At 46.4% G+C, this 15,000-nt stretch overlaps 1 protein-coding gene across 11 annotated transcripts in view; it reads left to right on the top strand.

Annotated features, from left to right (window-relative positions):
* Nucleotides 1–15,000, top strand: part of ppfia4 (PTPRF interacting protein alpha 4) — a 147,193-nt gene that overhangs the window by 91,382 nt on the left and 40,811 nt on the right. For all 11 annotated transcript variants that reach the window (XM_046342480.1, XM_046342479.1, XM_046342476.1 and 8 more), the window contains exons 2-3: nucleotides 14,686–14,787; nucleotides 14,856–15,000. The exon at nucleotides 14,856–15,000 is cut by the window's right edge and continues 20 nt beyond it. In XM_046342480.1, coding sequence (XP_046198436.1) covers nucleotides 14,686–14,787; nucleotides 14,856–15,000 — 247 coding nt within the window. The remainder of the gene's footprint in view (nucleotides 1–14,685; nucleotides 14,788–14,855) is intronic.

Raw genomic sequence — 15,000 nt, 5'->3', positions numbered from 1 at the left:
GAGAGAGGGGAGGGAGAGAGACAGAGAGAGGGCGTAAAACAGAGAGAAAGAGAGGTGAGAGAGAGGGAGAGAGAGAGGGAGGGGGAGAGACAGAGAGAGGGCGTAAAACAGAGAGAAAGAGAGGTGAGAGAGAGGGAGAGACAGAGAGAGAGAGGGAGGGAGAGAGTCAGAGAGAGAGAGGGAGGGGGAGAGACAGAGAGAGAGCGTAAAACAGAGAGAAAGAGAGGTGAGAGAGAGGGAGAGAGAGAGGGAGGGGGAGAGACAGAGAGAGGGCGTAAAACAGAGAGAAAGAGAGGTGAGAGAGAGGGAGAGACAGAGAGAGAGAGACAGAGAGAGAGCGTAAAACAGAGAAAGAGAGGTGACAGAGAGAGGGAGAGACAGAGAGAGAGAGGTGAGAGAGAGAGGGAGGGGGAGAGACAGAGAGAGAGCATAAAACAGAGAAAGAGGGGTGAGAGAGAGAGGGAGGGGAGAGACAGAGAGAAAGAGAGGTGAGAGAGAGAGGGAGAGAGGGAGGGGGAGAGACAGAGAGAGAGCATGAAACAGAGAAAGAGGGGTGAGAGAGAGAGGGAGAGGTGAGCGAGAGAGAGGGAGAGACAGAGAGAGAGAGGGAGGGGGAGAGACAGAGAGAGAGCATAAAACAGAGAAAGAGGGGTGAGAGAGAGAGGGAGAGACAGAGAGAGAGAGGGAGGGGGAGAGACAGAGAGAGAGCATAAAACAGAGAAAGAGGGGTGAGAGAGAGAGGGAGGGGGAAAGGAGAGAGAGAGAGAGAGAGAGGGGGAGAGGAGGGGGAGGGGGAGAGACAGAGAGAGAGCATAAAACAGAGAGAAAGAGAGGTGAGAGAGAGGGAGAGACAGAGAGAGAGGGGGAGGGAGAGAGACAGAGAGAGAGCATAAAACAGAGAGAAAGAGAGGTGAGAGAGAGGGAGAGAGGGAGAGAGAGGGGGGGGAGAGAGACAGAGAGAGAGCATAAAACAGAGAGAAAGAGAGGTGAGAGAGAGGGAGAGACAGAGAGAGGGGGAGGGAGAGAGACAGAGAGAGAACAGAAAGAGAGAGAGGGGTGAGAGAGAGAGGGAGGGGAGAGACAGAGAGAGCATAAAACAAAGAGAAAGAGGGGTGAGAGAGGGAGGGGGAGAGAGAGAGAGCGTAAAACAGAGAGAAAGAGGGGTGAGAGAGAGGGAGGGGGAGAGAGAGAGAGAGAGCGTAAAACAGAGAGAAAGAGAGGTGAGAGAGAGAGGGAGAGAGAGAGGGAGGGGGAGAGACAGAGAGAGAGCATAAAACAGAGAGAAAGAGAGGTGAGAGAGAGGGAGAGACAGGGAGAGAGAGAGAGAGCGTAAAACAGAGAAAGAGAGGTGACAGAGAGAGGGAGAGACAGAGAGAGGTGAGAGAGAGAGGGAGGGGGAGAGACCGAGAGAGAGCGTAAAACAGAGAAAGAGAGGTGAGAGAGAGAGGGAGGGGGAGAGACCGAGAGAGAGCATAAAACAGAGAGAAAGAGAGGTGAGAGAGAGGGAGAGAGAGAGGGAGGGGGAGAGACAGAGAGAGGGCGTAAAACAGAGAGAAAGAGAGGTGAGAGAGAGGGAGAGAGAGAGGGAGGGGGAGAGACAGAGAGAGGGCGTAAAACAGAGAGAAAGAGAGGTGAGAGAGAGGGAGAGACAGAGAGAGAGAGGGAGGGAGAGAGTCAGAGAGAGAGAGGGAGGGGGAGAGACAGAGAGAGAGCGTAAAACAGAGAGAAAGAGAGGTGAGAGAGAGGGAGAGAGAGAGGGAGGGAGAGAGACAGAGAGAGGGCGTAAAACAGAGAGAAAGAGAGGTGAGAGAGAGGGAGAGACAGAGAGAGAGAGACAGAGAGAGAGCGTAAAACAGAGAAAGAGAGGTGACAGAGAGAGGGAGAGACAGAGAGAGAGAGGTGAGAGAGAGAGGGAGGGGGAGAGACAGAGAGAGAGCATAAAACAGAGAAAGAGGGGTGAGAGAGAGAGGAGGGGAGAGACAGAGAGAAAGAGAGGTGAGAGAGAGAGGGAGAGAGGGAGGGGGAGAGACAGAGAGAGAGCATGAAACAGAGAAAGAGGGGTGAGAGAGAGAGGGAGAGGTAAGCGAGAGAGAGGGAGAGACAGAGAGAGAGAGGGAGGGGAGAGACAGAGAGAGAGCATAAAACAGAGAAAGAGGGGTGAGAGAGAGAGGGAGGGGGAAAGGAGAGAGAGAGAGAGAGAGGGAGAGAGAGGGGGGAGGGGGAGAGACAGAGAGAGAGCATAAAACAGAGAAAGAGGGGTGAGAGAGAGAGGGAGGGGGAAAGGAGAGAGAGAGAGAGAGAGGGAGAGAGAGGGGGAGGGGGAGAGACAGAGAGAGAGCATAAAACAGAGAGAAAGAGAGGTGAGAGAGAGGGAGAGACAGAGAGAGAGGGGAGGGAGAGAGACAGAGAGAGAGCGTAAAACAGAGAAAGAGAGGTGACAGAGAGAGGGAGAGACAGAGAGAGAGAGGTGAGAGAGAGAGGGAGGGGGAGAGACCGAGAGAGAGCGTAAAACAGAGAAAGAGAGGTGAGAGAGAGAGGGGAGAGACAGAGAGAGAGAGGGAGGGGGAGAGACAGAGAGAGAGAGGGAGGGGGAGAGACAGAGAGAGAGCATAAAACAGAGAAAGAGGGGTGAGAGAGAGAGGGAGAGACAGAGAGAGAGAGGGAGGGGGAGAGACAGAGAGAGGGAGAGACAGAGAGAGAGAGGGAGGGGGAGAGACAGAGAGAGGGAGAGACAGAGAGAGAGCATAAAACAGAGAAAGAGGGGTGAGAGAGAGAGGGAGAGACAGAGAGAGAGAGGGAGGGGGAGAGACAGAGAGAGAGAGGGAGGGGGAGAGAGAGAGAGAGCATAAAACAGAGAAAGAGGGGTGAGAGAGAGAGGGAGAGGGAAAGGAGAGAGAGAGAGAGAGAGGGGAGAGAGAGGGGAGGGGAGAGACAGAGAGAGAGCATAAAACAGAGAGAAAGAGAGGTGAGAGAGAGGGAGAGACAGAGAGAGAGGGGGAGGGAGAGAGACAGAGAGAGAGCATAAAACAGAGAAAGAGGGGTGAGAGAGAGAGGGAGAGACAGAGAGAGAGAGGGAGGGGGAGAGACAGAGAGAGAGAGGGAGGGGGAGAGACAGAGAGAGAGCATAAAACAGAGAAAGAGGGGTGAGAGAGAGAGGGAGGGGGAAAGGAGAGAGAGAGAGACATAAGCGGGAGAGGTGGGAGGGAGAGAGACAGAGAGAAAGAGAGGTGAGAGAGAGAGGGAGAGACAGAGAGAGAGAGGGAGGGGGAGAGACAGAGAGAGAGCATAAAACAGAGAAAGAGAGGTGAGAGAGAGGGAGAGACAGAGAGAGAGAGGGAGGGGGAGAGAGAGAGAGAGCATAAAACAGAGAAAGAGGGGTGAGAGAGAGAGGGAGGGGGAAAGGAGAGAGAGAGAGACATAAGCGGGAGAGGTGGGAGGGAGAGAGACAGAGAGAGAAGAGTGAGAGGGGGGAGAAAAGGAGAAAGAGAGAAGAACAAGAGGAGGGAGAGAGTGATAGAGAAGAGCAAGAGGGAGGAGGGAGAGAAGGAGAGAGAGAGATTGAAAATTGAAATTGATAAGAGCGAGAGGGGGGAGAGAAGGAGAGAGAGGGAAGGCTGTGTTGTTGCCAGCTCTTTTCACTGCAGTCAGAATGCTGTCACACAGACTGTCCCTGCATCTGTTTGAAATTCTTAAAGTATAGAAGCAGGCTTTTATGCAGTGTCTTGCTCAGCACTTCTATATTATGACAATGTGACTTTTAAGCATATCATCTTTGGCACATAATTGTCATGCATCCGTAAGGCCTCCCTTACCATGACATGTGTGTTTAAATCATCTCTCTATTCACACCTGTCAGTGTATCAGATAAAGGAGCTTGTATTGTTCTTAACACCTAGCTGAAGCAGCCGGCTCTTCCCCCAGACACACACTCATTCTAACACCTCACTTTAGATCAAGCTTTCTTAATCCCTCTTCAAGTGTGTACTTCAGTTCCCATTTACACAGCTGTCTGAACCAGGCATATTTATCTGTCTCTGTCTAGCTTCTGTCCATACAGTGTCTCGCTCTCTGACTGTCCTCTCCTCTCTGCCTGTCAATAGGATTGCCTGGTATTCTCAGTCTCACAGGAGTGACGGTAGCTTTCCTGTGGTGCTGTTGTTACAGTGCAGTATGCTTCAGTTAATGCCTGTTATGTCACTCTCAAGTGTGCTGCTGTTTTTGACCTTTTAGTCTCATTTGTTTGAGTCATGATGCTCATGCTAAATGTTCATTCATCATTTCACTGAGCCTGACTGTCTGGGCCGTGAAGCATCATCACAAGCTGTGTGTTCACTGAGGACTGTTGTTATTCAGTCTTTCATACAGTGAAGAAACACTTGAAGCAGAGTTCTGCATTCACTTTATACAGACACTCCTACTGTCAGTTCTTCTCACATGGTTCTTCTCACATGGTTCTTTTCTTCTCTAATTCTACTCCCAGAGCTGTAGAGTCAGTAGTTGTGGTCTGTGATATGAGTATTATCGTGTCAGTAATCATTGTGTCTGAGGAGCTGAGGAGTGCTGCAGTTAGCTTCCCCTGTGAGGGAGGCCCAATGGAGCTGGCACACTGGGAGAGAGCCACCATGGTGTGTGTGTGTGTGTGTGTGTGTGTGTGTGTGTGTGTGTGTGTGTGTGTGTGTGTGTGTGTGTGTGTGTGTGTGTGTGTGTGTGTGTGTGTGTGTGTGTGTGTGTGTGTGTGTGTGTGTGTGTGTGTGTGTGTGTGTGTGTGTGTGTGTGTGTGTGTGTGTGTGTTTTTATGCTATCTCAGACACTTCCAACTTGCCTAATGATGTGTTGTCATGGCGACATATGTGTGCAGGCAGACGCTGCAGTTGACGATTAGTCACAGCCAATCAAAAACCAAAGCCAGGGCAAGGTTCTTTGTGTGTGTGAAGGGCTGGCACAATTACTGTATAACCGACGGTTACGAATGAAGACCGTCATGAAAATAAAATGTCATAACCGTTTTTGGAAGGAACAAGTGACTGAAGATGGGGCAGCCTGGCATTCGTGGGGTTGAGTCTGTTACTGCTGTGACATGGACTTTTTTATATTTATATTTTACCTTTATTTAACCAGGAAAGTCAGTTAAGAACAAATTCTTATTTTCAATGACGGCCTAGGAACAGTGGGTTAACTGCCTGTTCAGGGACAGAACGACAGATTCATACCATGTCAGCTCGGGGGTTTGAACTTGCAACCTTCCGGTTACTAGTCCAACACTCTAACCACTAGGCTACCCTGCCGCCCCGACTCTTAACAATGTGATGGAACTTTGTTGTTCCTTGCTGAAACAAACAAGGTGTTGTAGCAAAGGAGTCTTCAGTTGCCTTGGCAACACCCCCCACAATTCAGCAGCACACATAGAAATAAAATGAATACAACAGGCTTGGAACCTCTAACCCTGGCAATTTCTACAGCAGCACATGCAGTCAGGAGTGGAGAGGGGAGTAAATGTGCTTTTGGCTGGCAAATTACCGTCATACAAAATTCCATGACCATCACAGCCGTGTGTGTGTGTGTGTGTGTGTGTGTGTGTGTGTGCGTGCGTTTGTGTGTGTATGTCAGGGCTCCCCATTGTTTTCTCTCCTCCTGTCATCCTTCCTCCATCCCTTTATTCTCTGCTCATTTCAACATAAGGGCTCTATTTTAACAAATCTAGTATCTAAGTGCTGGTGGTAGTGCTATAGGTCCAGGGGTGTGTCAGAAATAATATGAGCGCAATAGCTGGCGGTAGTGTGAAAGGCCTGGGTTTAGATGAATTAACAAGTTGTAGGTGTGATGAGGGTTTGGCCACTCACTGGCCAATCAATGCGTCACATGGCTTAATACTGCATGCATTTGTCTCAACCTCTGTAGTTAATTTACGGTCTTTGCGTTGTCATCAATTCGACTGCGGGAATAGAATATTCCCATCCTAGTCCATTGTGGATTGATACAACAGTTTATTAAATGACATAGGCTACAGTAACGAGTGACTGCAACAGTACAACAACTAAAATACATACACTGTTTGTTCAATATGTTTGGAGTGTTGACAGTCAACATTGTGGTAATTGGCTTCAACGAGTATAGGCCTTTATGCATCGCACTTCTCAACAACACCAAAAAATACTAGGTGCCCTCCTGTAAATTGTAGGCCTATATATAGGCCTACTGTTGATATGGCGTTCTAGAAATGAACATTTTGAATAGCCTACATTATGTTTGGAGGAGCGCGACTTTGGTAACCAGAGAAGTTGGCTCTTTGGAGACGGGGATGGATATACAGGGCCTTCGGAAACTATTCAGACCCCTTAACTTTTCCCACATTTTGTTACCTTACAGCCTTATTCTAAAATGGATTCAATTGTTTTTTCCCCTCATCAATCTACACACAATACCCAATAATGACAAAGCAAAAACTGTCTTTTAGACATTTTTGCTAATTTACTACAAATAAAAAACTGAAATATCAGTACTTTGTTGAAGCAACTTTGGCAGCGATTACACCATTGGGTCTTCTTGGGTATGACGCTACAAGAAAATAGTAAAAATAAAGAAAAACCCTTGAATGACTAGGTGTGTCCAAACTTTTGACTGGTATTATATACATAATTATATATATATACATATATACACAATTTACAAGTCAAAAAATTGATGTAGCAACTACAAACAATGATAAGCAGCTTAAACTTCTTGAATTCCACCATTACATGGTTAAAATAGACATAGATTTGTGAACAGCCATCCACAACAACCACAATCTGTAAGGCTCAAATATCTAAATGAGAGAGCAGCAGTGAGATTCACATCAATGCACTATGTAGATATCAATAATAAGTGATATCCGTATCGCCTTAGACTACACCACTGCTGTCATCCCTACCTCCAAGCGTTTATTCAAGTTGGATAATCTTTGGATGCCGACAGCAGTCGCACCATTGGAAGACAAAGCTTGGACTGTAGCCTACAAAAGTCTGTTCCTGCTCTTCTCACGTGATTCATCAAACACATTTAGTGTGTCATCATGATGGTCTCTGTCTTGTGGTCAGACTCCCTCAGGTGGAACAAACTTAAACTTTCGCCTTTTTTCAATGCTGCTTTGAATGTCATTGAGAAAACAGTGTAAAATATTTGTTTTCCGCAACATTCTTTCTGAATTTAAAAGTTATCCTCTAAGTAATCATCTAGTTTTTCAAAAGTATCTGTAATCTGATTACAATATTTTAGTTGGTAACGTAATGGATTACTGTTACGACAAATGAGTGAGGAGGTGTGGAGTCAGGCGCAGAGAGCAAAAGATGTGGGAAAAAACACTCTTTAATGTCCCGGAAAAATAACATGAACAAAAGTAGGGAAACAAATTATCAGAAATATAAACGGACAGCGCGAAACCCAAAATGCAAACAAAATCCACTCAAACAAAGAACAGATGAACAAGCCCGCACGAAACAGAAGCGGGCTGAACAAACTATATATAACCCCACCCTAACAACCAAACAAGAAACAGGTGATACCAATCAGACAAAACCAAAGGAACACAGAACAACGGATCGGTGATAGCTAGTAGACCGCGACGACGACCGCCGAGCGCCACCCGAACAAGAAGGGGAGTCACCTTCGGTAATATTCGTGACAATTACAGTGACCATATTTTTGTAATCCCTTACATTTAATATGTTACTCCCCAACCCTGATCATTATAGTCTATAAATTGCACATATAGGCTGTGACTTACTCAGAATGACTTATTAGAAAAAAATGACTTCTTAGAGCCTTTGAATTTATTTTTTGAATACATTTTTAGAAACAGGAGTTTGGCCAGTCTTTGTCTTCAGGCTAATGTGATGGTGTCTGGAGAGCAGGTCAGCAGTGGAGAATATCCTCTCTACACTTGCAGAGCCACTGGGGATGCTAAACACCCTTTTGGCCACTCTTGCCAGGCTGGGCAGAGACTACAAGTTGTTTATATATATACACACAGTGGGGAGAACAAGTATTTGATAACCTGCAAAATCGGCAGTGTTTCCTACTTACAAAGCATGTAAGTCTGTAATTTGTATCATGGGTACACTTCAACTGTGAGAGACAGAATCTAAAACAAAAATCCAGAAAATCACATTATATGATTTTTAAGTAATTAATTTGCATTTATTGCATGACATAAGTATTTGATACATCAGAAAAGCAGAACTTAATATTTGGTACAGAAACCTTTGTTTGCAATTACAGAGATCCTACGTTTACTGTAGTTCTTGACCAGGTTTGCACACACTGCAGCAGGGATTTTGGCCCACTCCTCCATACAGACCTTCTCCAGATCCTTCAGGTTTCAGGGCTGTCGCTGGCCAATATGGACTTTCAGCTCCCTCCAAAGATTTTCTATTGGGTTCAGGTCTGGAGACTGGCTAGGCCACTCCAGGAACTTGAGATGCTTCTTACGGAGCCACTCCTTAGTTGCCCTGGCTGTGTGTTTCGGGTCGTTGTCATGCTGGAAGACCCAGCCACGACCCATCTTCAATGCACTTACTGAGGGAAGGAGGTTGTTGGCCAAGATCTCGCGATACATGGCCCCATCCATCCTCCCCTCAATACGGTGCAGTCGTCCTGTCCCCTTTGCAGAAAAGCATCCCCAAAGAATGATGTTTCCACCTCCATGCTTCACTGTTGGGATGTGTTCTTGGGGTTGTACTCATCCTTCTTCTTCCTCCAAACACGGTGAGTGGAGTTTAGACCAAACAGCTCTATTTTTGTCTTATCAGACCACATGACCTTCTCCCATTCCTCCTCTGCTTCATCCAGATGGTCATTGGCAAACTTCAGATGAACCTGGATATGCGCTGGCTTGAGCAGGGGGTCCTTGCGTGCGCTGCAGGATTTTAATCCATGACGGTGTAGTGTGTTACTAATGGTTTCCTTTGAGACTGTGGTTCCAGCTCTCTTCAGGTCATTGACCAGGTCCTGCCGTGTAGTTCTGGGCTGATCCCTCACCTTCCTCATGATCATCGATGCCCCACGAGGTGAGATCTTGCATGGAGCACCAGACCGAGGGTGATTGACCGTCATCTTGAACTTCTTCCATTTTCTAATAATTGCACCAACAGTTGTTGCCTTCTCACCAAGCTGCTTGCCTATTGTCCTGTAGCCCATCCCAGCCTTGTGCAGGTCTACAATTTTATCCCTGATGTCCTTACACAGCTCTCTGGTCTTGGCCAATGAAGAGAGGTTGGTCTGTTTGATTGAGTGTGTGGACAGGTGTCTTTTATACAGGTAACAAGTTCAAACAGGTGCAGTTAATACAGGTAATGAGTGGAGAACAGGAGGGTCTTAAAGAAAAACCGAACAGGTTTGTGAGAGCCGGAATTCTTACTGGTTGGTAGGTGATCAAATATTTATGTCATGCAATACAATGCAAATTATTTACTTAAAAATCATACAATGTGATTTTCTGGATTTTTTAGATTTTTAGATTCCGTCTCTCACAGTTGAAGTGTACCTATGATAACAATTACAGACCTCTACATGCTTTGTAAGTGGGAAAACCTGCAAAATCGGCAGTATATCAAATACTTGTTCTCCCCACTGTATGTATATATATATATATGTATATATATATATATGTATATATATATATACACACTCTCTAGGTAGGCCTAAAGGTAGGCCTAAATTATCCTATTTACACTGTAGTATATTTTGACAATAGAATAAATGTTTCTGACTCATCAATGCCACATAGGCCGTTTTCAAAGGGATTAGTTGCTTTTTAGGGTCAGTCGCTCTTTAAATATCCTGACCAGCGAAAACTGAAATTGGCGCATGTCTTAAAGAATACACCTCAGAGATTGTGATATAGTGTGAGCCCTTCCAACTCAGAGATTGTGATATAGTGTGAACCCTTCCAACTCAGAGATTGTGATATAGTGTGAACCCTTCCACCTCAGAGATTGTGATATAGTGTGAACCCTTCCACCTCAGAGATTGTGATATAGTGTGAACCCTTCCACCTCAGAGATTGTGATATAGTGTGAACCCTTCCATGTCAGAGATTGTGATATAGTGTGAACCCTTCCAACTCAGAGATTGTGATATAGTGTGAACCCTTCCACCTCAGAGATTGTGATATAGTGTGAACCCTTCCACCTCAGAGATTGTGATATAGTGTGAACCCTTCCATGTCAGAGATTGTGATATAGTGTGAACCCTTCCACCTCAGAGATTGTGATATAGTGTGAACCCTTCCAACTCAGAGATTGTGATATAGTGTGAACCCTTCCATGTCAGAGATTGTGATATAGTGTGAACCCTTCCATGTCAGAGATTGTGATATAGTGTGAACCCTTCCATGTCAGAGATTGTGATATAGTGTGAACCCTTCCACCTCAGAGATTGTGATATAGTGTGAACCCTTCCATGTCAGAGATTGTGATATAGTGTGAACCCTTCCATGTCAGAGATTGTGATATAGTGTGAACCCTTCCATGTCAGAGATTGTGATATAGTGTGAACCCTTCCATGTCAGAGATTGTGATATAGTGTGAACCCTTCCACCTCAGAGATTGTGATATAGTGTGAACCCTTCCACCTCAGAGATTGTGATATAGTGTGAACCCTTCCATGTCAGAGATTGTGATATAGTGTGAACCCTTCCATGTCAGAGATTGTGATATAGTGTGAACCCTTCCAACTCAGAGATTGTGATATAGTGTGAACCCTTCCACCTCAGAGATTGTGATATAGTGTGAACCCTTCCATGTCAGAGATTGTGATATAGTGTGAACCCTTCCATGTCAGAGATTGTGATATAGTGTGAACCCTTCCACCTCAGAGATTGTGATATAGTGTGAACCCTTCCACCTCAGAGATTGTGATATAGTGTGAACCCTTCCATGTCAGAGATTGTGATATAGTGTGAACCCTTCCACCTCAGAGATTGTGATATAGTGTGAACCCTTCCATGTCAGAGATTGTGATATAGTGTGAACCCTTCCACCTCAGAGATTGTGATATAGTGTGAACCCTTCCATGTCAGCGCAAGCGAGCTCATATAAGACAGATGAATGACCAATCCTGATGCTAGGGTTTGAAAATAGAAGAGCGCTGGCCGAAATTGCAAACAAGCGTGCATTTGACAGTTGTGCAGGCTTAACACCAGCCGAAAATAGAGCCCTAAGTATCACTCAGCCATAGATAGAGAGAGAGTGTGTGCTTTTGTGTGTCCTTGTTTGAGAAAAAGTGCTGATTGTGGAGCAGTCTTTAAAAAGAGAACTATGTGTAAGTCCCTCCAGAGGCTGGGCTTTATTGTGATTGACAGTTCCAGCACACTTTCCTCTAATGTGATTGGTCCAGGAAGTGTAGCGTTAATTATCTTTCCACCAATCCCAGGAGGACTGAGACACTAAACACATGCACAGACAAACACATGGGTTTACAAGTCAATTACACCACGACAAGATTAGCCAATTCTCCTATCCTATCTATAAGAGTGACTGGAGGCACACACACCATGGTGTGTTCGGATGTTGTAAAGGGGGTTGTGTCACTTGCGTGTCTCAGTGTATGACGTAGGCTAAAACTGTAAAACCTAACACTCACAGTTACACACACTTCTAGTACAAGAGAGTATTTATTCTATGTATGCAGTACGCACATACCCATACTTACTGAAGGTCATTCTCTCTGAGCTGTAAAGACAGTAACTGGATGTGTTTGACTGACTGTTCTAAAATGACTCATCTGGCTCTGAAATATAGTGAATGTGTACTTGTGTGTTGATATTGTGTGTGTGTGTTTTGTTGTCTGTTCGATGTGGAATCTAGAATTGATTTCCTTCGAGAGTTTGAGTCTGTCAGACTGTAGTACAACATCCTACATACACACACAGAGAACGAGAAACACACACACCAACATACACTTTTCAGTCCAGCATATTGCTTTCATCCCTTAATCCCAAACTGCTTAAGGAAGCCAAGGAGAGAAATCCCTTTACAATGTCTGAGCTCAGCATTGCCTGGCAACGGCTCACCGTCTAACTCAGAAATACCAACACATCTCACACATCGGATTGTGGTTTGTGGCAGACAAAATGGCCTGTTCCGGACTTCCAGAAGATTTTCCAGCTTCAATATGTAGCCTTTGAGTGTGTATTAGAGAGATGGAGACACGGAGAGAGATAGCAGCAGGATTTGTCCTCTGTGTTCCAGTTCACTCAGGGGTAACCATGGTCCATGGAACCACATCAAGCACTAAAGCCGTCTGGATCTTTTATTAACTAGTCTGGAGGGCACCATGACATCATTCAACACACTCAGAATTACAGCTCAAATACAAAGCCATGATTTTGGTTGATTATTCTGTGTGAAGGATGATAGATAAAGAGAGGAGGGTTGGGGGGAGAATGAACAACACTCATCTCTGATCAAGGATGCGTGTTTTCAATCCCCTTTTGTTTATTCTCAAGCGTTTATGAATCCATGCTTCTCCCAATTGCTTTTTCCTGACGTGCACGAGAAGCTGATAGGGACAGAGGGGGGAGAGGAGAGAGCAGCTAAAATGATGAGGTAGAGGGGGGGTGATGAGGCTTTTGCTCTGATTGAAATAGACAGTGAGAGACAGTGAGATGGAACATCTGTTGGTAGGTTTCCACTGGCCTCCAGTGAAAAACACTGGTAAAATGAATGCACTGACCCTTTCTACCCTTCCTCTCCCTTCTTCTTGTCCTCCCTCTCTCCCTCCTCTTTTCTTCTCTGCTACCAGTCAGGGTCATCTGAAAACTCTGTGTGTGTTTGTGTTCATGTCAAATCTAAACTCAGTGACTCAGGACAGAACAGAATAGTCATTATAGAGACAGGAGCACAGACACTTGTCTTTGTCACATTTTGTGTGTGTGTGTCTTTGTGTGTATTTTGTGTGTGTGTGTATTTTGTGTGTGTGTGTGTGTGTGTGTGTGTGTGTGTGTGTGTGTGTGTGTGTGTGTGTGTGTGTGTGTGTGTGTGTGTGTGTGTGTGTGTGTGTGTGTGTGTGTGTGTGTGTGTGTGTGTGTGTGTGTGTGTGTGTGTGTGTGTGTGTGTGTGTGTGTGGCCTAGCCCACGTAGGCTGAGAGGAGCAGCTGTTTTGATTAGTTTTAGTACTGAGGGCTTCTCCAAACTCATAACACCACGCAAGACTGCAGTCTCACTGCTACAGGGCCCACCCAGTCTAGAGACCCACCACACTGCATGTTTCTCTCTCCGTATGTGTGTGTGTGTCCATGGTTCTACCGATGTGTGTGTGTGTGTGTCTTTATCAATGTGTGTGTGTCTGCGTGTCAGAGTATTAAAAGCTGCAGGGTATTGGAGTTGGATCAGAGCCAGAGACTCAGGGATCTGCCAACAGAGTGCCAAGAGACATGCAGTAATACACACACACACACACACACACACACACACACACACACACACACACACACACACACACACACACACACACACACACACACACACACACACACACACACACACACACACACAAAATACACACCCCTTCTCTCTCAGCCCTATCCCCTAAGTAACAAGCATCAACATTAGAGAACAGAGAGGTGGGTTTTAACAGACTACTGTATGTGTCACTGCTCCTGTATTATGCCATGTAATGACATTATGTCCCCCTGTATGTATAGTAAGTATTCATCTGTTCATCTCACAACTGGGACACTTTTTCAGGTGCTGACAGACACTGTGCTGTTTAGAGGAGAGGTTCCTGGTGATTGGACATAAATACCCCAAGTAAAGTGGTGATAGAATACACAGTATCTCGCTGGTGTGGTGCAGGTAAAATGGGGGGGCCTGTGGTGCAGGTGAAATGGTTGAGCCCATGGTGCAGGTGAAATGGGGGGGCCTGTGGTGCAGGTGAAATGGTTGAGCCCATGGTGCAGGTGAAATGGGGGGCCTGTGGTGCAGGTGAAATGGTTGAGCCCATGGTGCAGGTGAAATGGTTGAGCCCGTGGTGCAGGTGAAATGGGGGCCTGTGGTGCAGGTGAAATGGGGGGCCTGTAGTGCCGGTGAAATGGTTGAGCCCATGGTGCAGGTGAAATGGGGGCCTGTGGTGCAGGTGAAATGGGGGGCCTGTAGTGCCGGTGAAATGGTTGAGCCCATGGTGCAGGTGAAATGGGGGCCTGTGGTGCAGGTGAAATGGTTGAGCCAATGGTGCAGGTGAAATGGGGGCCTGTGGTACAGGTGAAATGGGGGCCTGTGGTGCAGGTGAAATGGTTGAGCCAATGGTGCAGGTGAAATGGGGGGCCTGTGGTGCAGGTGAAATGGGGGGGCCTGTGGTGCAGGTGAAATGGTTGAGCCCATGGTGCAGGTGAAATGGGGGGGCCTGTGGTACAGGTGAAATGGTTGAGCCCATGGTGCAGGTGAAATGGGGGGGCCTGTGGTGCAGGTGAAATGGTTGAGCCAATGGTGCAGGTGAAATGGTGGGGCCTGTGGTGCAGGTGATATGGTGGTGCAGGTGAAATGGTGGGGCCTGTGGTGCAGGTGATATGGTGGTGCAGATGAAATGGTGTGGGATAAACATGTGATGTGAATGTGGAAGGTTCTACAAGCGCTGTCTGTGAACTACTGATGCTCTGCAAATTCTTTAGAAAATGTGAACTCATCAATCTTATCTTCTGTTTTTTCCCAGGAGTTTGCCACTCTGACCAAGGAGCTGAACGTGTGTCGGGAACAGCTGCTGGAGAAAGAAGAGGAGATATCTGAACTGAAGGCTGAGAGGAACAACACCAGGGTAAGAGTGAGTGTGTGCGTTACTGAGTGTATAATATGTGTATAACATGTGTGATGTCTCTGCTCTAGCTTCTCTTGGAACACCTGGAGTGTCTGGTGTCTCGTCACGAGCGCAGTCTGAGGATGACCGTGGTGAAGAGACAAGCTCCTCCTCCCTCTGGGGTCTCCAGCGAGGTGGAGGTCCTCAAGGCCCTCAAGTCCCTGTTCGAACACC

Source organism: Oncorhynchus gorbuscha, linkage group LG03, assembly GCF_021184085.1.
Source record: "Oncorhynchus gorbuscha isolate QuinsamMale2020 ecotype Even-year linkage group LG03, OgorEven_v1.0, whole genome shotgun sequence".
Classification (NCBI taxonomy): Eukaryota; Metazoa; Chordata; class Actinopteri; order Salmoniformes; family Salmonidae; genus Oncorhynchus; species Oncorhynchus gorbuscha.
This window is presented reverse-complemented; position numbering and strand designations above follow the sequence as displayed.